This window comes from Falco rusticolus, chromosome 7 (assembly GCF_015220075.1).
Source record: "Falco rusticolus isolate bFalRus1 chromosome 7, bFalRus1.pri, whole genome shotgun sequence".
Taxonomy (NCBI): domain Eukaryota; kingdom Metazoa; phylum Chordata; class Aves; order Falconiformes; family Falconidae; genus Falco; species Falco rusticolus.
The window spans coordinates 16,786,041-16,812,707 of NC_051193.1; the positions used below are offsets into that span (position 1 = coordinate 16,786,041).

General features: G+C 36.9%; 2 protein-coding genes across 3 annotated transcripts in view; both read right to left on the bottom strand.

The window, feature by feature from the left end:
• GNB5 (G protein subunit beta 5) overlaps window positions 1-1,138 on the bottom strand; it is a 29,903-nt gene extending 28,765 nt beyond the window's left edge. The window contains exon 1 of one of the 2 annotated variants that reach the window (XM_037394709.1): window positions 1,038-1,138. The gene's annotated coding sequence lies outside the window, so the exon portion shown is untranslated. The remainder of the gene's footprint in view (window positions 1-1,037) is intronic. The other variant, XM_037394710.1, reaches the window with a different exon arrangement.
• A 130-nt stretch (window positions 1,139-1,268) lies between these two features.
• MYO5C (myosin VC) overlaps window positions 1,269-26,667 on the bottom strand; it is a 38,630-nt gene continuing 13,231 nt past the window's right edge. The window contains exons 15-41 of the mRNA XM_037394712.1: window positions 26,082-26,216; window positions 25,625-25,722; window positions 24,033-24,119; window positions 23,835-23,946; window positions 22,694-22,905; window positions 21,835-22,000; window positions 21,287-21,433; window positions 20,520-20,684; window positions 20,205-20,298; window positions 19,567-19,630; window positions 18,202-18,382; window positions 17,513-17,606; window positions 16,576-16,639; window positions 16,420-16,500; window positions 15,872-16,052; window positions 13,353-13,446; window positions 12,501-12,552; window positions 12,133-12,298; window positions 11,788-11,875; window positions 10,979-11,074; window positions 9,876-10,030; window positions 8,642-8,731; window positions 7,231-7,381; window positions 6,522-6,804; window positions 5,334-5,508; window positions 4,763-4,843; window positions 1,269-4,502 (exon numbers count right to left, since the gene is read on the bottom strand). Of these exons, the coding sequence (XP_037250609.1) occupies window positions 4,350-4,502; window positions 4,763-4,843; window positions 5,334-5,508; window positions 6,522-6,804; window positions 7,231-7,381; window positions 8,642-8,731; window positions 9,876-10,030; window positions 10,979-11,074; window positions 11,788-11,875; window positions 12,133-12,298; window positions 12,501-12,552; window positions 13,353-13,446; window positions 15,872-16,052; window positions 16,420-16,500; window positions 16,576-16,639; window positions 17,513-17,606; window positions 18,202-18,382; window positions 19,567-19,630; window positions 20,205-20,298; window positions 20,520-20,684; window positions 21,287-21,433; window positions 21,835-22,000; window positions 22,694-22,905; window positions 23,835-23,946; window positions 24,033-24,119; window positions 25,625-25,722; window positions 26,082-26,216 (3,465 nt within the window). The 3' untranslated portion in view covers window positions 1,269-4,349. The remainder of the gene's footprint in view (window positions 4,503-4,762; window positions 4,844-5,333; window positions 5,509-6,521; window positions 6,805-7,230; window positions 7,382-8,641; window positions 8,732-9,875; window positions 10,031-10,978; window positions 11,075-11,787; window positions 11,876-12,132; window positions 12,299-12,500; window positions 12,553-13,352; window positions 13,447-15,871; window positions 16,053-16,419; window positions 16,501-16,575; window positions 16,640-17,512; window positions 17,607-18,201; window positions 18,383-19,566; window positions 19,631-20,204; window positions 20,299-20,519; window positions 20,685-21,286; window positions 21,434-21,834; window positions 22,001-22,693; window positions 22,906-23,834; window positions 23,947-24,032; window positions 24,120-25,624; window positions 25,723-26,081; window positions 26,217-26,667) is intronic.

The window sequence follows — 26,667 nt, forward strand, 5'->3', positions numbered from 1 at the left end:
AAAAATAAGATGATAAACTCAGAAATCCTGCCCACACTCAATAAAAGTTTTGTGGTTGTCTCCAGGAGACGCATAACCTCATCCCAAAACATGTGGGAAGCAATCTGTCCTGAAAAGAACTACAGAGCATTAATCTGAAACTTGCACGGAGCAGTTTCAGTCATCAGCTACATGCAGTCAAGGAGGCTGAGATTCCATTCCACAAAAAGCAACAGATTCGTCCTTCAGTTTTTAAGGCATTCTTTTGCAAACGATGAGCCTGAGACCACAAGCTGCCATCCCTTCAGGGAGCTTCCCTGTGCTAGTACTGCTCAGAGCTTTAAAGTGAGTACAGCACCCGGCCTCAGTTCTGCTAGGCTCTTAAAACTGGGCATTTACAACTGAATAACCTGTTTTTCTGAGGTTCTTAGAGTTAGTGGTTCCCACTGAGGCAACTCCGGTGACACACTTGGTGTGAAGCCTCAAGACACTAGGCCAACTAGACTTTGGGAGGAAAACTTTCATTTCAGTAGTGTGAAATGAAGGTATATTACAGGGAAAAATGCCATCTTATTTGAACAAGGTATCATTACTACACCTAGAGACTTTAGAGAAGGATCTATCAGGCTTGGAATAAATACTCTGGGAAGAATTAATCTTTGATAAAGTGTGAGAATTTGCCGGAGTAACATATAGGGTGAATCATACCTACGATCAGTATTATATAATTCAGATGAAATTTTGATGTTACAAAATCTTGCCAATGAATCTTCTGAATAATTAAAAAGCAGTATTATACCTGAGACTGTTTACAACACATCTGTATGTGTTTGTATTTTTTTGCATACTATTTTATAAAGATATAAACTATTAAAACCAAAAAAAGTCTAAAAAGATTTCAGCTTCTTGCATTGTAGCCTGAAATTTTAAACTTACTAGGTTTTTAAAGTTACAGCAGAAATTTAAAAATGGTGGCATGGTGAAACATGAGTAAGTATGCTGCCTAAAGAGAAATTCTGTACAGTGAATCTTGTTGATAAATATAAAAAATGACTCACCTTTTCAAACAGCAGGAACCTGAAGATTCTCAAGACAATAAGCCGTGTGCAACTGATAATGGAGAAAGGCAGCCTTCCTATTAAGTCTACTTAAAGGCTATTTAAAGCTCAGCCTCTCTGGTTGTATCCCCTCAGGTCAGTTGTACTGATGATTATAGTTTAAAGGCTTTATCTTAACTTCCCTCTTTCAGAATACAGAATAAAGAACATAAGCTATTAGGCAGACTAGATCTTACCTGCCTGTTCCATATAGCAGCAATTTTTAGATGGTTTCCAAATGTTAGATTTTAAACATACTGGGGAGGTGACTGATGGCTGGCTTTTCAAGCTATCAAGTTGACATTTTGACAAATAGCACTGTCAAATGTTAAATTTATCTCATATTCTTACTGAAATTTAAGTCAGACAAATCGATTAGTGTCCATGCTTGTACTTCCTTGGTTATACTTTTACTATTCAATTACTGTTTAAAGACAATAAAGTTTAAATCAATGAGATTAAAAACTGCTGCTTTTTTGCACTCTGAAAAAATTCTGAGGAAATTTATGAAAACGTGTCTGAAAAATTTTGAAAGTGCTGAAGGTCACATCTACTATTGAAACTCTACTGCAGTCACTGAAGTCACGCCATTAGATGTTTGCACTTGATAGTCAGGAGGATCCCAGACAAAAGGAGGTGGGGGTGTGAATTAGGTCTCAGGCCAGCAGAGATTTGGGTAGAAGTAATCTGTCCTAATCTTTTTTATTAGAAATTGCAGGAATACAGGACTTAAAGGGACCACGTATGCTGCTGATTTCTGTTCCCAGAAACTGCAGGAGTCATACGTCTAACAACATCCAAAGACGCCGACAACATCTAACACATCTCTCCATAAGCCATTTCAGTACTTTCCTATGGCAGGAAGGATCATCATTCAACATTTTCCCATTTGAACAAAATAACTTTCCTAGAATGATAGTAAAGGAGAAAGCTAACCTCAGTGATGCCTCTTTCATGTATCTGCCTTCACTAAAACTGCTCCTTACATTTAGAAGAAAGGTAACAAACAGCATTTTGTACCTTTACATTGGTTGGAGGCATTAATGTCAGCAAAAGCAAGGTAAGTTTCTGAGTACATACAATACACACTGATAATTTTGAACTTTCTTTTTAAAATCCGTTTTGTTTGTATACATAGTGTTAATAGCATACTTCACACAAACCTCTCAAAGCGACCTAGCATCAAATTACCAGAACAATTTTCCTTGATCAGCAATTTTTTTCATAAAGGCATACATGCCTTCTGACGCTTCAGTGTGATGTAGCCGCAAGGGTGGGCTGTGGTTTTACTCATACTGTCCCAGGCAGACATACAGCTCCAGGAACTGTAAGAAAAGGCTATATCTGAATTACAGTAACAACACTCCTTTGCGTTAAAATACTTACAGAAATTCGTAAGGAGCCAAGGACAGCACACCACTCTGACAGGAAGATACACAATGTTACAGCAAAGCAACCCGACCTTTAAATAAATGTTTATGGTGCAATACAAGACCGACAGTATCCACTAATGTTCACATTGTTCCAAGTAACTTCTTTCAAATGATCCCACACTCAAAATACAACTATTGCACCACTCAAAGCACTACAAATTGATTTAGAAGCTACTTTATTTAACTGATTAAAACGGTAGTCTACCTAGATGTCTGTGATATTTTGTACAGCTTTTATTGTTATTGCACAAAACACAAAATTCTTCCTTCATGTATTCTGACTATATCTCTGCGATTATCACCATGAATATTTCACTGTACATAGTAAACACCAAGAACACTAAATAGCAAGAATGATTTCTTTATATTTACAGATTTTTCTGTGAAACTAAACAAGCAGTACTAACACTGTGTAATAAAAAAAATCCAATTAATTGTTCCTTAATGTAATATTTAAATTAACTAAATTAATTAAAATCCTTTAAATATTTCAAAGCTTTAGTACTCAATGTTAATAACTATGTCTAATAGACTAGCTAGAAAACTAGCATTATTTACTGAGAAATTTCTGAGGACAGTCATCATTGTGGTGAGGTGAATGTTGTTTCTCCAGTTGTTTTGACAGGGTCCAGGACAAAATAAAGTTGTTGCATTCTGACTACAGCAAGAAGGCTGAAAAAAGCAAAAAGGGGGACCACTTCTACTTCTAAGGATCTTGCAACTGAAATTAAATAAATAAAGATGAAATATAAGGAAATAAGCTTGGTTTATCAGTACCAGCAGACCACAGCAGCTGCATTCACTCCTATTCAGTGTCTGGACTGGAGGAGGGAAACCAGCAAGAAAGAAAGGGAGAAAGATGGTGTGCACACGTGTGAATACTTTGTGTGTATTCTGAAATGCACTGCACCAGAGATGGAGCCAAACCAGGAGATGACTCCTGTTTCTAAGGGAACAAGCTTGTAATTCAATTTTGAATTTTGTATCTGACTTTTCTCTTATAATGACTGATATGAAAATCCAGACTTGTCACTGCAGAGAACAAAACTGAAATCTGTCTTCAAGAAGAGTACCCGAGTCCTTCCCCTGGCTGAAGAGCTGTCTACTGTGCCTGCACTGCAATGCAAGCATTCAGCGAGCCAAGGCAGCATGCCTACAAAAAGACAATGTGGGTTTGTAATAGCAATTCTCTTTAGATTTATCTCAGTTCCCCAATTTCAATGTAGCTATTTATACTGATTTTTTTTAAAAAACACCTGTGGAAGGACCTTCCCTTAGCTCCTACTACAGTCTTTTGGAGAAACTGTTATAAAAGACTTCTTTTATGAAAGGCATAAAGGTATAAGAAGTATAGAAGGGTGAAAGCTACTGTAAAATGGATCCAGTATATCAAGGCAATGAACAGAACTACCTTGGGAAAAAAATAATCTTGTTATAGGAAGCGAAGGCAAGGAAAATGGTAAAGTAATAACATTTATCACATGGCAGTTTTCCCCTCTGACTGGTGCTGACAGGGCACCAATACAAACTTGTCAGATAAATGTTTTTCTTGTCAGATTTGGGCTAAAAAACTGTACAGTTAGCTTTGTGTCCAGCTGATGATATAAAGTCATCATTGTAGGACTGTAACAAAGGGAGAAAAGTAAGAAAAGAGAGAAGGAAATCATAAGCTGAAATTACGCAAAATTACTCCTACTTTTTTAAGTCTTGACTCAAGAACAAGTTTTTAACAGTCTAATTCACTGCAAGCTGCCATACTATCCACCAGCTGGAGAAACGAACCATGAAAGTCTGCCTGTCTTTGTGCAGTCTCTGAGGAAATACCAATGAACTGGTTTTATTAAACCCTTGTGAGAAAGCCAAGTTTGAAGCTGCTGGGGACTTGTATGGTTTCCAAGGCATGTGCAGAGGGGGTGAAAGGAAATGTCACTTGAAAGAGATACTTGGTATCGAGCATCAGCTGTGGAACATCCTCACGATTGTTTAGCATAGCCTGAAATTATAACAGAAAGGGTAAGAAAACACTGTAATAAGAATCAAAGCAAAACGAGTACATTCTTTCCTTCCCATTGCAAATCTTGCTTTCACATGACCTTCAGGAGACTTGTTTTGATCAGTTCCAAATATCTAGAAGCTGAGCAACTTAGTGATAATATGCTGTAAAGGTCAAGTGTAACTACGCATAGTACCAAGAACCGTGTGATTGAGGTATCCTGTAACTTAAATATGAGAAATAATAATTGTAGATCTTACCTGGACTTTACGAACAAATGATGGAGTCACTCTTTTCTCAAAATCATCTATTGGAGTGTATGAGTTGAGGATCTTCACTATCTGTTCAAATTACAAAAAAATATTTTATTATGCCACAAAAAGTGAGAAGACAAAAAGCAGAAAGCATCAACATGACAAGTTTATTCATACATAATTAAAGTTTCAGTAAAGAATTTTACAATAAAGACAGAATTCTGATTGGTCACCTAATGAACTGTAAGTGATGATTGCTATAACTCATTGCCAGAGGTATCAGCAGGATGAAGAAAAAGCTGAACTGATTAAGGGAAACAACAAAGAAAGCCTGTGACAAAGTAAAGAAAATACATTGTGGAATAAAAACATGGGATAGAACAAAGCAGGGAAATATTGTTAAAAATGCAACAATCAGGAATAAGGAGTTTAAAATTTGATTTAACAACTGGTGATGTGGAATGCTGAAAAATTCATTTTTATCAAATGAAAGGCAAATAGGTCTTTGCAACAAATTATTATAGATAGCTACAATTTTGCAATTGGTGCTGCCAGAAAAAAACAGATAATTCAGTACCTGCACAGTAGAAAGAGATGTGCAGTGTTCACATATCTCCTTGGCATCATCATCAGTGATCTTTTTGACCTGAAGGAGCCAGGCTGCTTGAGATAGAGGCTCCAAAGTTTCTTTGGCATTGCTGCTTTGAAGATTCTTGTCCTTAAGCCATTCTTCCAAGTAGCTGATATTACACCTGGGTTAAACCATGAACAGATGACAGAAATGTTAGGTTCACCCTAACAAACAAGTTACCTTAAAGACTTCTAAAGAAGGAATGACCCTCTAGTGACATGTTCAAATTCATACATTTTAAGTTAAAAAACATACCTGTAGATCATAACAATCAAGCAAGTAATAGCTTATCTGCAAGTTTAATCTCTTGTATGTTTAAATTATTTTTATTTTTTTATTTCTTAAAGCTTGGATAGTAGAAAGCAAGTTATAAGTTTAGCTCTTTACAGGAAATTTCTAATATATACCGGCATTGTCTACTACACTACAGCACTATATGTCTTTAAAAATACTCATTTACAGCTGAGCTTGTACAGGAAATGAGAACAATCTTTTCACTTTACAAAGCAGGGCTGGGCTTACAACTGATGACCTAAAGGTTAAAGCAGCTTTCTTCTAGCAATGCTCCCAGACAGGTCAAGGTTTTACTGATCTTCTTTCACCTTATTCTGCAGCCTGTCTAATGGAGAATAAATGAACTGCATCTTCTGCAAAACACGAGCATGTTCTCTGGATGCTTGTAACAAGACAGATGAGGCCTGATCTGTACCCTCAAAGGCTCTGTCTCAGTGCCTTTCTCATCACAGAGTATGAAAAATGCAAGTCAGCTTTTGTTTGTCTGCCAGCCAGGGGACACTGCACCTGTTTACTACAGCAAGAAAGAATTAAAAATACTATTTGTCACATCATGAGCGAAATAGCATGGAAAGTATTCTAAACATGCCTGACTTTAAGCTCCAGGCTGTAATTTTCTCTTTTCCTCCATTAGTGTTTCCATGGAAAGAAAAATTTGCAATGTTACGTTGAGAAAGCTCAGCCCAAAACGCAAACATCTACTTTTTCAGAAAGTGTAAAAACCAACTGGCTACTTCCAGCACAATGGTTACAGAATATGCAGTGACTTAGAGAGAAACGATGTTACATAAAAGTGTGAAAAATTCATTCTCAAGCTGGTTGAAATTTTACTGGCTTTACCTTATCTGCATTCCTTTTCTACATGAGCACATGTCCTTGCGGAGGAAGAGACTATTGAGGGTGGTAGCTCCAATCAGAAAGAAAAGCTGCTTCACTGCCTGCTTTAGAAGCTCAGAGTCCAAGCCATTCTGGCACATGGTACTATAAAAATAGCTGAGCTGTTGCAGAATAGAGGTCATTGTGTAGGTATCCGTGTCATCTATACTAGAAGAACGTTTACGGAATCCTGTAGGTTTCAAGCCAGAAATTCCTTGAAGACTTTCATATTCCAGCATGCCTGGTACTGAAATACAATAGAAAATAACTGATTAGACCAAAACTCTTAAGACTCCTTTCAGTTATGTAACCTTATTTATTGAACAAAACCTACTTTCAGCATATTTTAAAAGTTAAATGATACAAGAAAAATAAGATACTGACAATGGCTTCTGGAGCACACAAATTTTAAAAAGCCTTTTGTTCCTGTAGAATGCTGATTTGTTTTCAAATCATTATGCCACACCAAGAAATGTCACGAGGAAAAAGTCTTTCCAAACCCTCTGGTGATGTATCATTCAGTGGAATTTATATGTGCAGAAACACACGTGCAGGTACACATGTATAAATCAACAGGAGAAAGAAATCTGTCCCATCCTTTGCCTCCACATATAAGCTTATTTGTATACTTCACAAGGTACATTTAAGTCTGTTTGGATTGCTGCTGCCTTACCAATCATTGGCTGGATGTTGTTCTCCATTACAATAATGAACTGGTGATAGATACGAATGGCCAAATCACTAAGAATTTGTCTGTATTCTGAGAGATCAAAATGCTTCAAACAGTTCTTATTCTGATGTGGAGTGTTATACTTCATAAATTCCTACAAGTAAGTTGTAAATATAATTATTAGAAATCACATAACATAATAAATATAAATTGTTTACTACAACGTAATGTACGTCATTCCATCTCTGGCTGGACAGAGTCTTAGAATAAGTCAAAGCTACAGCTAACTTCAGTGGATGCTTCCAGTTTGGGGGTTTCCTGTACTTGATTTTCCAGTTTATGTTGATGTTTACTCTGTTCCTAAAGCCTGCTAAAGCCAAAGGAAAAACATACATACATTTCAATGAACTCTGGAGCAATTCCTAGATCACAAACAGAAAGCGAACTCCCCCCACCCCACCCCACCTTCCCCTCAAAAAAAACCAACAAAAAACCCCCAAACCACAATTGTTTATGTTGGCAAACAAAAAACCCACAACATTTTATTGCTGCAAAGGGATCTTTGTTTTGGACTTTCTGACTTCAGAAGTCTAGACTGAATCCTAACCTGCGTGAAGTTTTGAATGTTCGTTAGAACTACAGATTAAAACTGCATTCTGGATTCAGACTTTTCCTTAATCTTGCAACTAAATTATAAAAGACTGTTATTAAGTTAAAATGTTCTGTTCTCCACAGCTCTTCAGATGTTATCTATAGGCCCACAAGAGGGAGTATTGCTGTTTACACAGTACACAGTGCCTGTGAGTCCAAGGCTTCATGGTACCTCCTTGCTTTAATCCTGAAACTATTCTTATGTGTCTATGCGATTTCAGTTCAGTCTACCTAAGTCTATAAAACCAGCAAAAAAATACAGTAAGAGTTTCAATTGAAAAGAATTAAGAAGAATTTTGAATCTCAGGATAAAACTTAGCTTAAACAAGCAAATGAAATAAGGAAAAATCTGACCATTTTACTGTTTTGCTCCTTTCCCGAGGTTTTCTTCTGTAACCTTATTGTGGTAGCAGTGGGTGTTTGAACGGTCACAATTATAAAACATATATGCAGCTGGATATGTGAAGTCCAGTTCACATAAAACTCATGTGGAAGAGTTCAAATTAAGTAGTAGTTTCCATGTCGTGTCTTTAACCTACTTTAGCACTTTAATTTTACCTCAATTTTACTTGATCCATTAGTTCTACACTGTCTTATTATTTGTGTAAGACATATAACACCACTGCAGAGCAATGTGAATATGTAAATATCTGGAAGTAACAGTGGCGAGTTGGTGCATAATTACTGATTATCACTATTTTAAATTCAAATTAAAGTCTGTCAAAGGTAAAGTAATGAAATTATTTGATTAAATCAATCCTACCTCTTCCCCACTGTACTGCTTCAAACAGTTAAGAAAATAATATGTATTGGAAAGCCAAAAGGACAACATCTCAAAGTCTTCTGAATGTTCCTGAAAATGGTAAGTAAAGCAATCTTATAATGGTATTGTCTCATGAAGTTAATTTAATAACTACAGACCATTACAGAATTGGTGTAACAGAGCCTATGTCCAGCGGAAGGAGCATACAACATCTATAACATGCTAGCTCAACAAATCATGCTGTGTTTTCAGGCTAACATACACATAGCAAAGATTTCTTTTTTATTTGGCAAACACTGTTTACGTCTTCTCATATGACAGACCAGCTAAATAAATTAGCCTGAACCAAACAGTTTTACACATTTCTACATATGGTGTTGTAGTGTACTGGAGTGTACTTCCTGCAAAAAAAGTATGAACACCACCTGTATACACCAACAAAACTGAACTACATATAAACACAATTCTAACGTTGTCCAAGTATGTTTTATTTTTGTTAACTAAGTAAACATAAGCTTTTCCAATGAATAAACTGTGGTATAAATTTGTTTGTGAACACACTACAGGCATTCTTTATACAACAAATTCAACTGCATAAACCATAGTCCATTCCTGCCTGTGCTACAAAGCATGCTTGGTGTTTTATTGCATTATAAATCCATAATAAAGCATTCACATAGCTGAATTTGTTATGTAGATGAGACAACACGCTAACAATTCTTGTTTATAACTTGATTTTGTAAACTGGCTGGCAACATAACTTTAATCATTTGGGTACTAATGCTGCACTACCAAATGACATGTCAGTAAAAACACTACGCTAGTAGAACATCAGTGTAAAAACCTCTTAAAATTCTGATACCTGCCTGCCGCCAGACATACTAACCTTCATTTCTGTCCCTCCCACTTTTACCAGTGCTGAAAGCAAAGGTGCACTTCACCTAATTAGCTACTTGTTGTAAAATGTAAAATCCTTTAAGTGATTTTGTCAAGCTCTTTAGATAAAAATAATTCATGTTAATGCGTTCTGTTGAGCACAGTAGAGGCTTACCTGGAGGCTTTACAGGGATACTACTACAAACTTCAAAAAGAGTGTCACTAGTGATTATTATTCTATTACAGGAATACTAGCAAATGAAAGTCTCAGCATTCCCCAGCTATTATGCATACATCTTGTATACCTTACATTAAAAATCAAAAAGCACAGTATAGTACGGCCAAACTTCATTCCTACCTTAACAACTTGTTTGATACCATCAATGGTTACATTCATGAAAGATTTCAGCATGTCAGCATCATTCAGATAATCTGCATACCTCACACACATGAATAGGATGTGAGCTGGAAGGCCAGGTATCATGTTAACTACAACTCCACGTGGCTTTAAATCTGCATGAAGGAGAGTCATCAGGTTTATATAAAGATTCAATGATTCAATGCACCACTCTGAAAAGTCAAGCACTACGGGGTTCGTTTCTTCAGTGACCAGTCACTTGATAATTAATTTACGATGAATTGCTTGTTTCTGAAAAATTCTGTAACAGTATTGTTCATCTAAGGGTATGAATTAAGTTTTCCAGAGAGGTAGAAGAGTATTGTAGCAAATTCTAAGGCCCAGCACAGTCTATGCCACGCAAGACAACTTCAAAAAGCAACCTGCATTTAACTACTCGTGGGAGGCCCCACCAAATTCTGGCATTGCTTAATGACACACCTTTGTTAACAAAGATATAAACATTCACAAGGCTGAAGCAGGTGAGAAGAAAAGGAAGATGTTTCCAAGCAGTATTTAATAATGCTACTAATATACATGGAAAATTTGTCAAATTTACTATTATTTGTAAGCTAATGAAAAAAGCTGATTTGGCAGTAAGATTGATATTGTAAAGAGGACAAAATTCCTCTACAAGAGAGACATGAAAGTACAGTTCCTTTCAGTGAAAGGAATGATACGGAAAGAACACACAGGACATTAATCCATCACACATGAATATAAGTCCAGTGACTTACCGACTTACTACATGACCAAGAAGAAAGTAAATTCAAGTCCCTGGTGTGCTCTTGAGATTTAGAGCTTTATAAGTGAATAAAGAATAAGAAAGATAAGAAAGCCAGCATTATGTAGAGTCAGACAAATGATTTTTACACGGATAAAGCACTTCTGTATTTGAAATGTCTGTCAGCAGAAAAAGAGACTCCAAGTTGTATTGGTGGTACGAGAGTGGAAAAAAGGCAACTTTCGATGTAAATGAAATATGGTGCCTTGTAGATTTTGTTGTAGCGTTCTACACTGAGTATCGTTGATTACTAATAAATTTTGAGGTGTTACTACAATACCAAGGATCAGATTTTGAATAATCCTTTCTTCGTCCTCTCTTTTGTACTCCATCATTCCAATATACTCTTTGGACTCAGTGGGCACACGAGCTTCAGCTGTCAAATACAAAAGCACTGTTACTTGCAGGTAAATGGCTAAGCTCATGTTCACATTACAACAAACTATTGGAGAAAAGCAGTTTTCTCTGTAATAAACAGAGTATGGGCCCTGTTCACAACAATGTTCTTAAGCTTACGGCTCCAAGCATTGTAAGTTAAGTAACATTTGTATTATTCATGTCAATAGTTTCACTAGATTCAGTGGAATTACTTCATTAATAAGACACGCGAACAGCAACAATACATCTCTACATTAGTCACCTCTGCAATGTTTTTAAGAGTATTCTACAGTGATTCGATAGTGCTGTGTAAGAGCTTTATACAAACTAACTTCGTATCAGGAACCATCTGCCACTTGAAGGCTAATGGGAGGAATTACTCATCTGATGCAAAACTAACATTCTGTTGGCTCAGAGACAGTTTGTGTGAGGGTATGTATTAACTCCTGTTGACAGAACCTTATGCCTCTGGCTTAATCTTTATTGTAGTCTAGGTTCCATATGTGCCCATTATTTAGCTGGGGAAAAAAATACAGGAAAGGACTTCTATGTAATTTTTGTTGATGGTTCTCCTGGCACTCTTTTTCTGAGGTTTTAAATTTCTAACCCCACCCAAAACCCTACATTTATTTTTTTTTACATACTTCTCTTCAAACACAACTGAACATTCAGAACCATGATAAAAGCCATAATCACATAACAGTATCTTACCTTTTTCAATAGTCTTGGTAAGAGTTTTGATCTGATCCTCCAATTTTTTAATTATTCTATCTTTCATGTCTAGTTTTTCTTCAAGATCCTGTAATAATCAACACCAGTGAGTTCAGAGCAACCACAATTAAAAAACATCTTCTACCAATACATGTTATTGCCACAAATAAAGAGCACCACTATGTGCTTTTACTTATATTTGGTGGAAGAAACATGAAACCTTCCTATCTTTTTTCTCCCCCAATGAATTGAGAAAACATCCTGTCCATACCACAAAATCATGATTTCTTTCTTTTCACCCTGCATTTCAGGTACAGTTTCTTAACGACAGTTTCATTTCCTCACCATGTTTTCCACAGTAAGTCGAGCTGTCTCTTGCTTTATCTTGCTTTGTACTTCATCCTGGATTTCATCTTGCATCAAACCGTTGCTCAGCCCCTCAATTTCTTGGGTTGCAAATTTCACTTTCTCTTTTTCTTTTATGTCTACTTCATTCTGGGCCTCAGTAGTTCTAAAAGTAGATGGATAAGCTTTGCTTTTATTCTTCTTTTGTTAAAGCATAGTTGTATCATACTTACTCATTTCTTATTAACTGTACACAAGGCTGTAAGGCAAAACTTATATTGAATGTGGTACTTAAAAGAGTTTAAATGACTTTGTTACCAAGCTTATAGCAACTACATTTCTTACATTAAAAAAATTAATATATTTACCGTCTTTGTGTTCTATCCCCTTCTAGCTCATAATGCAGCCGATTAGACATCTCTTCCATTTTTTCAGTAATAATTAGCAACAAAACCCAAAACAAAAGAAAAATAACAATATCAAATTTGCTTACTGTTCTGTACTAGTATTCTGTAAATCTCTTCTTACACTCATATTTTTGTTTCATCCAATGAAATTGAGTGACATGCCAAATAATGCATCAGAGAAATATCTGACTACTCCACACCACACAGAAGATTATATGGGATGAGCAATTTTGACATTACTAACTTCTTGCAGTTGGCAGTAAAACTACTTGCACATTTTAAATTGGTTGCCTAGGAAGACATTGCAGTTAGAGAGACTCAGAATCCTCAGCTAAATATCATTTCCTAAATCGAGAACTTTCAAACAAGCAAATTTAGCAAGAACTTTTCCCTCTGCCTCCCACTCTGAATTTTTTAATACTCTCTGAAGTTCACCTCATAGACTGTGCCTTCAGTTTCAAAACATCTTTCCTTTTTATGACTGTTTACAAAGGGCATACTCCATTACACATATTCTTAGCAGAGCCTTACTGAATACATTTGCAGACATCCAAACCACAGAACTGAATGACCTCAGAAAGGTAAAAAAGCGAAAAAAGCACACATACTTGCATGCATATTATTCATTAATAACAGAGATATAAACTATACAACACATTTTTTCTTTGTGTTTCTTACATTTTACTAGCAAGAAAGTAAGTAATCAGGCAATGAAGTTATCATGTAATAATTGCTTCAGCTTTTAAAAATTCAGATATAGGGAATTCATCATCTTAGACAACCGAAAGACTAGGGATGATACTGGCACTTTACCTTTCAACTTTACAGTCTGCTCTTGAAGACGGTTTTCAAGATCTAATTTTTGATTTTCAAGTTCAGAAACTTGCTGTTTAAGATCTGGAATCACCTTTTAGAGAGAAAGAAAATTTCTGTATTTCAGCACCTTCCTTCTTTTCAAATGTCTGCAATAGTTCCCATGACACTGGACAACCTTCAACTGCAACTAGCCAAACACAGGGGAGAGACTGGGGGGTAGTACTGCTCCCTGCTTGCCTGACTTGTTTAACTTTTCTGGAGGCATCTGCTGCTGGCCACTCTTAAAAATGAACGGTGAGCTAATGAAATGATTAGACTGGCCCAGTACTGGGTTCTTCTGTCTTAGTTTAAAGGAAATTACACTGTGGCTTTAAGTTCTCTAGCCCAATTAACACTGAAAAAAGAATCAATACGTTATAAAATATTTTTTAAAAAAACACACTATAAGTAACTTTTCCTTACATTTTCAATTTTCATAACTTTGTTTTGAAAATATTTCTTTAGTTCTTCACTCAGCAGAAAAATAATATAGTATATGCTATCTTCTGGAATAATACCACCTCTCTGTGTTAGATAGGTTTTACACAGTACTAGTAATTAAGACGCCTAAGCCTTGTCTGCAATTTGTTAGCAACTTGATATGCTTAGCTGCCCTCTGGTGGGGAGGGCCTCAGAACTGTGCAAATCCATAACCACCATAAATCCCCCAGACATCTAGTTTTTCCCTATCAGATTATAGAACTTGTCAACTTAAGAGACAGAAACAGCTCTGCAGAGGCTTCTGAGAAAAAGATGTTAATTATTGTCCTCTGACTACAGGGAAAGAATGAAGTAACTAAATTCTGAACTTGCATGCCTCAGTACAATGAAAATTGAAGCTGGCTGCTGTGGGTTGACCCTGTCTAGCCAGAGCCAAGCACCCGTAGAGATGCCCACTCCCCCTGTACCCCCACCCCATACCCCACCAGAACAGGGAAGAAACTAGCAAAATCAGAAGTGAGAAAACATCCAGGTCAAGATAAAACCAGGCACCCCCTTTCTTCTTGCTATACTTGAGTTTTTATAGCTGAGCATGACATTAAATGGCAGGGGATATCCTTCTGGTTGGCTCGGGTCAGCTGTCTGGGCTGCATGCCCTCCCAACTACTTGTCCACCCCCAGCTTAACTGGCTGAGGTGGGACAGAGTAGGAAAAAGAGAAAGCCTTGGCACCGTGCAAGCTCTGTTCAGCCACAGCCAAAACACTGTCATGCTATCAATACTGGTTTACCCACAAATGCAAAATGCAGCATAAGACTGCTACAACAGACCCAGTACACTGTCATAGTACTGACTCATAGAAAGCTACAGTATCACAAAATCACTTTTCATTAAGTCTGAAATATCCAAAGTGTTCCATCAGAAAAATATATGGCCTGACCAAAAAATGGCTACTTTTTAAAATTATCAGATGAGAAGTTTAAGTCAGGTAGGTATTAAAAAAGGTATGGTGAGCTAATTTTCTGGTCACTGCTAAACCATTGATTCATTTTTTAGTTAAAATTCCATGTAAATAAAAAACCTAAGTAAATACTTTTTTCTTCATCACTTCCAGTATAAATCTGCTTATTATGTAGAAATTATCACACCGCTCAAAAGCTCCTCACAGTGTTGAGAAACTGCAACAAGAACAACCAAAATATTTGCATGAGCTCAGCAATGGACATCCTGACAACATTCTGAAGTCCAAAACATCTTTTATAAAATCTGAATATTCAGCCACATAAGCATATGAGGGTTCAAACACATTCTAAAGACTCTCACTGTCTCCCCAGCTATCGGCAATAGAAGGCAAGGCTTGTGTCTGCACTACACACCAAGTCAGGCTTTGTAAAATGGTTGCCATTCTGTGATTAGAGTCAAATCTCAATTCAGGTTTATGCAAAAGAAAAGGGAAAAAACCTATGGGAGGCTGCCCCAGCAAGCTGCACACTTGGGCAATAAATTTGGCTGCCTCTTAACACACTACCCCAGCACGCAAGGAAAGAGCTGAGACCTTATCACTCTACAACTACTTGAAAGGAGGTTGTAGGCAGGTGGGGGTCGGTCTCTTCTCCCAGGTAACAAGTGACAGGACAAGAGGAAACAGCCTCAAGTTGCACCAGGGAAGGTTTAGATTGGAGATTAGGAAAAATTTCTTCACCGAAAGGGCTGTCAAGCATTGGAACAGGCTGCCCAGGGAGGTGGTGGAGGTATTTAAAAGACATAGTAGATGTGGGGCTTAGGAACATGGTTTAGTGGTGGACTTGGCAGTGCTACATTAACAGTTGGACTCAATAATCTTACATGTCTTTTCCAACCTAAATGATCCTGTGATTCTATTATGTGCAATCTTAGATGGCCATCTCTGTTCAAGGCTTGAGATTTCAAGGACATGACCATACTACAAGATTTTGAGGGTTTTGTGCCAGAAACACATTTGGATTGTATTACTAAAGTAACAAAAACATACTTTGCTTTACTACACCTTGATCTTACCAGGTTTTCTGAAGTTAGCCTGCTAACTTCAAGTCGAATACCATCATTTATGTCATTTTCCTCTCGAAATAATTTTTGTAGATGATTAATATCCTGGCTAAGATGTTCAACTTTAAAGTTCAAACCTTCAATCTCTTTTTCGTATATTTCTTTTTGAGACTGGAAATGACTTTCCAATACTCTGTTAAAAAAAAAAGGGAGAAAGAACATGGCAGATGTAGTACAATCTTGATGCGATGGGTCAGGCTTAATACAAAGTGGAAACAAAGTATCATGGATAACATGTAGACATTCTGTAATACCACCTGTGCATTAAAGGAGTTGAAAGTTATGCATATCTCAGATGAAACACATTTCCCCAACTGCACACATACTCACTTACCTCACTGACTTAGAAGTTTGTTAAACTGATTTTAAGCTGCTCAGCCAGTATTGTTCCTTTCTTAAACAGACGTTCAGTACTGCACTGTCAAATCAGTTACTGATCTTTCTGTTTATCTTCTAGATCACAGCTTGGAGTTATGAAAACACTGAAGAACTGAACTAACCTTGTAGCTTTTTTCAAGCCCTCGTAAGCAAACCACACTTCTCCATCCTCATTTAAGTGTTCCAAGTCATCTGTAGAGAGTCTAAAATATAAGGCAGTACAGATGAACAAAATGTACTTCTTAAGCTTTTTTAAAGAGACCTCAGAACAAAATTACCTGCTTCGTACATCTTCAAAATCATAACTTTCAAGAAGCTGTTTTGTAACTTCTGACATCTTTTCTGGAAAAAAACAAAAAATTTGTTACATGAACAATTTTCCCCCCATATTTCAAGTTAAGTTTGATTATAAAAAAATCAAACCAACCTATTCCTAAATCTACAAGGTTCTTTCCTGGTAAATCAGATTTACTGAGTACTACAAGAATATAATGAGGGACTTGGTTCTACTTCTGGACATGTAAGGTGCACTAGATAGGCATACCACCAATATATTTTTTCTTAACACATCAGACCTCCAGTGCAAAGTTAAATCTTTCTGTTCTGTATCTGGACAACTGCTAGAGTTGAAGAAATGATTTGTCATCTAGTGCTAGGTTACTACATTAAATACTGCAGACACAGGTTTGCCCTATGACAGCATTAGCATTGAACAAAGTACACAACAATAGTGCTTCTTATTAAGTACCTTTTCCCGAAGCGAACCTAACTCAGCAACTTATTTAAGCATATTTGACATTTCTTGGACCTAAGGCTAAAGATAGGATGAATGAAAGCAAGATAATGTATTGTTTCCATTATCTTGGATCTCTACAAGCTACTTGTTAGATTCTAAGTGAAGTTTAAATTATTAGCATTGACTTTGAAACACAAAGGAGAAATGTCTGAAATCAGAATTTCTTCAAATAGGTACCCTAGATCTCAGTATTCAGTGATCACTTTGTAAAACTCACCTGTTGGGGGTTGTCCGTTGTGTGTCCCATCCCCCCCCCTCCCATCCCCCGTTGTAAGTAAAGGTAGGAACAGAATGAAATCCCTACAGGATGGGAAAGAGAAATGGGTTTTTGTCAAAGCTAACATGAAAAAAGTCAATTTAAACTGGCCTGTTTCACACTGTACTCGGTAAGTTCCTGAATTATCTAGTATGTAGCTTACCCCTCAGTTCTCGCTTCTGTGACTGGGCCTGCTTCTCAACATCCAATTTTTGTGTCTGCAGCAGTTCAATTTCCTTTTGCAACTCGGGTATTTTCTGAATCAGACAAAAATTATAGACCGAGACAAGGAGGGAATGACAAGGGCTGAGTATCAGTTACATCATAAAGATAATGATAATTAATAACAAGTTCATATGGTAAAAGGTTTAAAATGTGTTTTTTTTAAAGCATTTGGTTCTCAAGCATCAGAGGAGAGTAATGTGATGTAGTGAAAACTTGTGTCTCTGTCATGGAATTGACTCAGAGAAAAAAATGTGACTTTACATAAAAGTACTATTTTCAGGCCATTTATAAGCTAAATTTATGGAAAAAAAAACAACTGAGAAACTAATATTTTTTTGGAAAAAAGGGAAGAAAAAGAGATCCACACATTTAAATGTATAAATATTCAGGCACAATTACTCTTCAAAATGTGCACTTATTTTTGTGAGCAGTAACTTACTCATGTTGTGTACTATATGCAAACAGTGCAACACAGTGGTGTATCAAATACAGCTTATTAACTACAAATTCTTCTAAATATGCACTGGAGAAAAAAAAATTAGTGAAGATAATTTATAAATAGAACACCCACATTCTCTATTTGCTTTATCTAGCAAAGACTCCAAAATGAAACGTGTCATACTGTACCTGTGCTAGTTTTGTAAGTTGTCCTACTTCCATTTTCAAGCCATCCTGAATGACGATTTCTTGCTGAATTTGATGTTGTAGCTGAGTTTTTTCTTCTTTCAGAATCTTAATTTCTCCCTTGAGCAATTCAATTTCCTTTTCATAGTCCTGCTTCTGATTTTGGAAATTTTTCTCAAGTAACCTAAACAAGGCAACAAAAATGTGGTTTAATTTTCCTACATTCATACATGAAAGAGTGGGCTTTGGTTTTGTTTTAATTTGAAGGACATGTTTCACTGAAGAGAACGTAAATGAACCATAAATACTTAAAAAATGCTATCCTACACCCTCAGAATCAATCTACAAATTGGATGATAATGGGATGAAAATGTCCCTGGACTCCGCTACATCTTTCAGATATTGAGACTGGATTCAAGACAAAACTGAGGTTTTTCAGCTTAAAGGCTAATTCTCTAACTCCCTGAGAGCTGGCCTACCTGAGCAGCTTTCTGCTACATTTATGGTCACAGTCACTTACTGAAGGAGGACACAGCAACAGAAGGCCCTGTATCCTTCTCCGTAAAACAATGCAGGAAGTTTTCCATTTTCTACTAATCCCTGCTAGAATGGACCAGCTTCCAACATAATACAGTTCATGGGCAAAGCAGAAAAAAACTAGCAAAAAAGTCCTGTTAGTATGGTTTGAAGTTATTTGCAGCTGAAATCAGACTGAGCTGAAATATCACATGGCTTCCAACCCTCAGGAAGGACTGACTGCACCCTTCACCCTTCAAAGAACAGCATTTATCTAGTACCTAAACTTCTCTGTCTTTAATCTAAGATAAGCAAAGCAACAGCCATTTATTGCTAAATAATAGGATTTAAATACTGCAAATGAAATTTAAAAAAAAGGGGTGGGGGGGTGCGGGGAGGTTTTCCCCTACATTTTTAACCAAGTGGCCTTTACAAACACTGCCTTTCCTTCAAGATGAATGTTTCAATTCTTCCCTTTAGTATTCACTTCACAGGAATTCTGACTGGTACAACTGCTCTTTCAGTCCTGACTGAATTCCGAGTTTATTTCCAAAGAAACCATTATTATCAGGGCTGCCTTTCAATTCTCAGAAAGACACATGAAAAGACAGGAAACTGCAAAAGCAATAACATCTCAGGTCTATAACATAATTTCCTGCACATAGCCGACCCGCAAACAAGCATGTGCTTTTCCTCAACTGTACGAAGTACTTCAGTACTAGCATTAACGTTCAAGAACACTGACAGATTCATAAGTGATGTGAGCATAATACATTTACAGCAGGAGAAAGAAAGGCAGGGCAAGAGAAAAAATGAATGCTGTTTCAAAGCAATAAAATTCAGATTCCATACATTCTTTGATTTTCTTCTTTTTGTACATCATTGAAGAGCTGCTTTGTGAGGTCGTCCATTTTCTCTGTCAAAAAATATTTCAATATTTGAAACTTCCATGCAATTATGTACATTTATTAGAACAGTATGACCACAACGAGAAGTTTGGTTTTAGTAATTAAATTCTAAGGTATTTTAAGGCTGAAACAACTCTCTCAAGTGCCAAAAATTATCACAGTAAATTTTACTAGTAAAGCTATAGAATAAAAAGGTTCTGAAACACCGAAGTGTTACTTGTCTAAAGTATACTTGATCTCATGTGCTAAGCATGTCCTTTGAAATTAAGATTCTTAAAAGCAGTATATTAAAGGAATCAAGGACAAAGCATCACTTCGAAGGAATGCATGTGCACGAGAAAGGAAACATAACAGGAGAAGAGATTTTGCTACTCAAAGAACAACGTTAATTTAATGATTAAATTAAAAGCATTTGCGTTACACATTCTAAGCAAGAGAAGCTTAGGATCAACTTTAAATTTACTGTGAATTCAGCATTTATATTGCTTTTATTAGAACAAAAGTCATTGACCTTTACATAAAACCTGAGTTTACAACTTTACCCCACTATAACTCCTTTAAATCTCCTTTTGGTTGTTGTACCTTTCATTTCCTCAGTTTTTGCTTGGAGCTTTATTTCTAAGGTGTCTTTCTGTTCTTGTAATTCTTTATTCTGATTCTCAAGTTTTAAGATTTTCTGTAGACATAAAGAGCAAGAATAATATATAAATTACAAAAGGAGAAAGAAATCGGTCACAGAAGGTCTAACAAACATATACTGACTCCCTTCCTTCCCCCACCCTGCCCCAGGAAAGCAAAGTTACTTAGTAACTCTCGAGTCATTCATTGGATAAATCTAGTGGCTGAAAAAAATATTTAAGCAAAAAAAAAGGAACCCAGACAGTAATTAAAATTTACCTGTTCACTGTCCTCTTTATATTTTTTCCCTTTCTCTTCATATGCTCTCTTTTGAGCAGCTAACTTTTCAAGATCTAATTCGAGTTTCTGAATAGTATCCATGTCATTCATATGACTTGAAGCCAGACTGGTCAATCGTTCCAGCAAACCATGATTTTCTCTACTCTACAGTGAGTAAGACAGGTTAAAAGAAAACAGAATAATGCACACCTGAAACTCTTTAATAGATTTTTGAAGGAAACACCTGACCTATTTCTGCGCACCATCCTGTATCAGTCATAATTATTCCAACCAAGGATTATTTCCACCAATTAGACTAAAGCTACCATCTTAAAGATGATTTGGCTGGTATGGCTCTCAAAAATAAGCTGCAAAATAAACATAATATGGAATTCCCAGAAGTTACCAAATATGTTGTACCAGAGCAGTACCTCACACATCCTTCATCCCAATACAAGTAACCCCATCCAGAGATTGAATGGCCTACTTAAGAAACAGTAAAAATATAAAATTTATTGCAGACTCTTCTTGTTGCCACAACTAACCCAAAAATATAAGGATACTCTAGATTATTCTTCCTGCCCTAGATGTAGGAAGGATAGTAGTGGTTTACATTAAAGACCATATCCCTTACATATTCTCCTGTCTTGTCAAGTAAAGTACGGATATTGTAATTCACTAAAGACTCTAGTCAACAGGAGAGCTCTGAATAAAACAGATATGATAAAAAAATTAGTTAAAATCATAAACTGACTGGTATCTCTCACCTGTTCTTCTATCTTTTTCTGCAGTTGCTGAACTCTGTATGAAAGCTGGATGTTCACTACAAACCGCCGAATATTTTGAAATCTGCGCCTGGCAAGCCACGCACGGGCGTATTTCTGAAGGATCACAGCCTTGTGCTCTTCAAGCATCTTTAAAATAAAACATTAATATCTGTCTGCCATTATCTATAGCTCAATCAGCATCCATTATAACTTTCTGTGAATCTACATGCACTAGTAATGACAAAGCTTCTCACGGAAGTATCAAGATACTGTAATACCCAGACAGCAGACACATTTGAACCACTGTGGTAATCACATTAATGATCTGCATCAAGTATTAATCAGACAGAACTCTCAGTAGCCCCAAGATTATATCTAAGCTACTGTGTATCAGTATTTTTATTGTAACAATATAAAAATAGAGTAGAAGATATGAGAACCAGACCCACAAAAGATAAAGTATTAGGGATCACTGCCCTTGTCTCCATCTTTCTTACAGAGCAGTAGCTGTTTCCAGTTAATGAAATAAAATTTTTGATAGGCTGTACCTTCCGATATGTTTTTCTTGCTAGAAATCCTCTTGTATAAGCTTGAATTGTTACAGCAGCCACACGGATGAGCTGGCAAAGTCTACGGACTAGGTAACCCCGACAGTATTTCTGAATAATTATAGCTGCCCATGTTTGCTTCAGAGTTCTTGCAGTTATAGCTTGCCTTAATTCAAAAGACAATAAAGTTTACTTAGGTCACATCAGATTTCCCTTGCACATTCCCTCTGTCAGTCACATCACACACAAAAAACCCAGAAGATACTGAAAACAGGCATCCACTATCTAAAATAGAGCTTTTTCTTCAATCAAAGTGAGAGGGAATTGTCCACCACCTTTGAAATTCATTCCACAAGCAATTGTTTTGATGGTGTCTTTCTGAAAATTTCAAAGCCTACATAGAGCCATCTTCCTCTCAGTCTGCTCTGTGAACGACTGGTGCAGTTTCTCTGCTGCATAATTCCTTGTAATAATTTGTACACACTAATTTGAAGACTCTTGTAAATTAAATTGCTTTTCCTTTCTGCTACCTGATTTCTTCTCTGGCTCTGATGCTAAGTAGTAAGCCCAAGCCAATAACTGGGTCACGCACCATTAGCTACGGACTGAGCTTACAGGTAGACAGACCTCTCAGGAATCTGGCAGACAATATTTGAAATCTGCTAGAGTACTTTCTTCGTATCAGCTGAAAAACTTGAACATTTTCAAGTCCATAATTACAATGAAAAGGAAATGGAAATACAATCTGAATTGGTCTTTCCTAAAAATTACACTTCAAATTAGTGTTGAGCATTAGTTTGACCTTCTATATCCTTTCAGGCATGCCTTAACCACAAATTCATTTAGCAGTCAAAAGTACCGTACAGTCCGCTGCCCCCGGAAATACTGCTGTATTATAATAGCTGCTTGTTTTATGCAAAGGAATTTCTTCCGCTGCAGCCAGCCTCGAACACTCTTTTGGATCGTAATGCATGCATGTCTCAGTTTATCTGATCGCAGTTTCTCTAAGTAGGCAACCTGTCCTGCTCTGAAGAAAATCTTTGTTCTCCCAAACTGATACTGGCTATGATCCTGAAAAAGAAAACAATAAGCATATAAACTTTCAGTTTATGATTGTAGACCACTCTCTTCCTTTTATAAATTGTCACTTCAGGCAAGCTCTTCTGAAATGACATGATCTTGCTAAGTAAGAATATCCTCTCTGCCTTCTTTGTAGATAGGAGTATATGGGGGGAAAATCCACTTAGCAGAAAAGAACCAGAGAATTACATCCAAAAATCGCACCCTGGTGGTCTCATTAAAGCGAGGACCTGGACTTACCATCAAGGCCTTGAAAGCAACCTCTTCACCCCCTCCTGCAAGCCTGGTTCCTTGGGCTCAACACTACCTTTTGGTGCGCATGTCTGGCCTTGAATCAGAGAGCTGTGTGAGCAAAAACCCAGGGGAGAAGCTGCTTTTAAGCTCAGGCTCCCACCCTTGGCCTGTGCCAGAGCTATACTGCAAGTATGCCTGTGTGTAGCCTTACACACTCCTGAGTCTGAACCCAGTCAGTACTGACACACTGACTCGAATCACTGGCTTGAACTTGGACCAGCCTTGTCACTACAGCCTTGTCTAACAAATAGCAATATGCAAAATAGCACATTTTAGAACAGTTCTCCAATATGCTGCATTCCACCATAAAAAGCCCTTTTGTGTGTGTAAAATTCTAATACTTGATAAACGTGTATCATTTACTGCTTACTGTAGAGCATCTTCTATTTTACAAGTGAAGATACTAAGCACAGAGCAGTCAAATCACGGGTCCATGGCCACATCATGACTGGTCACAACACAAGGCTATTGACTCACAAGCTGATGTGCCACGCACTAACTCAGGAAAGACAGCAATAATGTAAGTATCTTTCCTATTTGAGGAGTGAGACACCACTCTTGGCAAAAGAGACCTTTATTAATAACAGATGCTACGCTACACAGTGGGTCAGTACAGACAAACTAACCTGGATTAGCCGCTGCAAAACAATCTTGCAAATCTGTTTTTTATCATTTATAGAGAGTTCCTGCTGTGTCATAAGAATGCTGTAACGGCTGAAAAACTCAATGTAAGTCCACCTGGAAAATTAAGAGTTAGCAAATGTAACTTATTTAAGAGACATCCAAGTACTTTTTGAAACACGGAGGCCCACTGCTATCCCTACCTGGATGGGTAGCTCTGCGCACTAATTCGAATAGTTTCCAAAACACCACACGCTCGCAGTTGCTGAGCAACTCTCTTTGAATCAAACCTAAAAAAGCAGAGTTATATTTTACATTTTTGCTGGGTTTTGCATGCTGTAATAGTTAGAGCCATTCTACTAGCTGCATTTCTATTTCTGCCCATAGGATGCAGGGCTCCCTACTTTTATTATGGTGTCTTCTTTTTTTTTTTTAATATGGGATAGGAAGTATCTGAGGTTTCTTTTTCTTCCTCAAACAAAAGGAAGGCTGTGTTTATTTCTCTCTTATGAAAAGTCCTGTTTCCTTTCAATATTTATCTTGACAGTTCATATCAGCATGTGACAAAGAATCATGCCACTCTCAGCACAAAACATACACAAAATAAATTCCCTCAGCAGTCTATTGACAAGAAATTCTGTCTAGGTACCTTTTAGCACACTGACTATGAATAAACCAAGATTTACTCACGAAAATCTGAGTTCAAGATTATTAACACAAGGCGTGGAAAGACTCTTGCCAAATCTGGACCAGTGATGATATGCCCACAGAGCACTGCGCTACAGTGTTGATCCAGTACTAGCTAAGAGATCCCCATGGCTGACAGACGACTGTTGTTCTTTCACAAACTTAAGATATGCTCTTCTAGTCTAATTCAGACATGTTTTTAAATTAGCCAGGCTATTTTCCCCCTCACTGCTATCACACAGAATAACGAGGTCTCACTGTACTGATAGTGAAACATTGCCATTTGTAACATGTTTTGCATGGACAGATTTTGTCTGGCTTCAGAAAAATTAGGTAACACACTTTAAAAATTTAATTTAGAATCAAAGTTTGCCTCTTCCCTCCCACTCAGATATGACAAAAGCTTTTATTTCATTTGTCAGTACACTACTATCCAGCTGAAAGGTGTATAACTGAAACTAGAGTGCTTCCACAGGTCTGCCCACAAAATAGACCAATAGCTGCATCACAGTTAACTTTTACTTACATGTTGGTGGTTATCAAGCTGTTCATAGGAATTGTGCAAATTATCCGTCACATATGATTGCATTATAAGATTAAAATGATAAGAAATTGTGTGGGAAAAGCCAAGGCTATGTTCAACACTGCTCACACCTTTTCCAACTTCTGAAGCTCTTCTAAATATTCGTGTGGACAAAAGGGAAGTTTACAAAGAAAATAGCAGTGGCTTCATTCCATAAATAAGAATTGGTGCTAATCTAGACTCTACAAGAGCAAACACCCATGTAAAATATCCATCAGCTTAAACCAAAGGACAACCTTTCCCCAGAAAATGTTATGACAAATACATAAACACTAATATCCAACTTGAAAAAATTTAGGATATTAGGAATTATTAAGGTATCAATAACTATTACAGAATTATTCCATTTTTGTAAGATGACAGTACTTTTTTTACTTCGACCATCTTGAAAGGAAAAGTATGTTCTGTATGGGAAGTTGTTCAATAATAAGAATTTAGCTTGTTGATGTGCAGCTACTGTGAAATAGAAAAATACTCTCTTAATTTTAAGGTAATATAACAGCTCAACACCACTAACATACTTACTCAAAAGGCAACTTCTCATCATTTGGCTTTATGCATCGTACATAATGAGGGGTGGTTGCATTGAGTGTCACCATAAGTAAAGACAAAGAACTCCGGAACTAAAAAATATCAGACATAACAGTTTTGCTAATGAAACATTTACAGCCAAGTAAAAAGTCAAATCTTAGATTTTTAATTATTTGTTAGGTTTTGGCTGGACACTGGGAAATTACCTTAAATGCAGGAAATTTAACAGTCCTGCTGTACCTAACAGTCTCCTATATAGAAAACAAACAAACAAACAAACACACCTACTTACACCCAGAGCTGGAGCACTGCACTGTGGCTTGGCTCTTGCTGTACTGAAAACTGGATAGTCCCCCGTGAATAGTAACAGAACACAGTACCATAGTCTCAGACTGCCCAGTACACCTCCCTGAGAGTACGAGCATCACAAAATAGAACGTTTATGTAGTACCTTGCTGCCAACAGTCATTCGGAGTTGTTTGTTAGGTGACTTGAGAACAGGTCTTGCAGATTTGATGCTTATAGTTGAACTGAAAGGCAAACTGGACACGGGGTTGTCTTGAAAAAAATTTTCAAACAGATGAAACTAAAAGTGTGGTGAAAAAAATCACAGATAAATACTGTGGGACTGTAGTAACATTTAAATAAAAATTACATTTACTGTAACGTAAAATGCAAAACTCATCCACCTTAATGCTTAGACCAGGTATTGCAGGACTTGGAACCGGATCTTTAAGCCACAGACAAATAACAATTGAAGAAACAGCTGCAACAATTCTGCATCTATTGTGAAGCACTTACACATTTCACAGACAAAACTCCACAACTGTTAAGCAGGCCTGAAAAAGCTATTTCAGTATGAGCAAACATGGACACAAATACAGACCAGAGTTAAAAATAAGACCACTTAAGGTTATTTTTTCACAATATTTAATTTAGATTAAGAATATGGGGGTTGGTCAGATTAAAATAGCTTCTTAATAGTAATCCTGAAGTCTCAAGGCTGTAGATTTGAAAGGGACAGAGCCTTCAAGCAG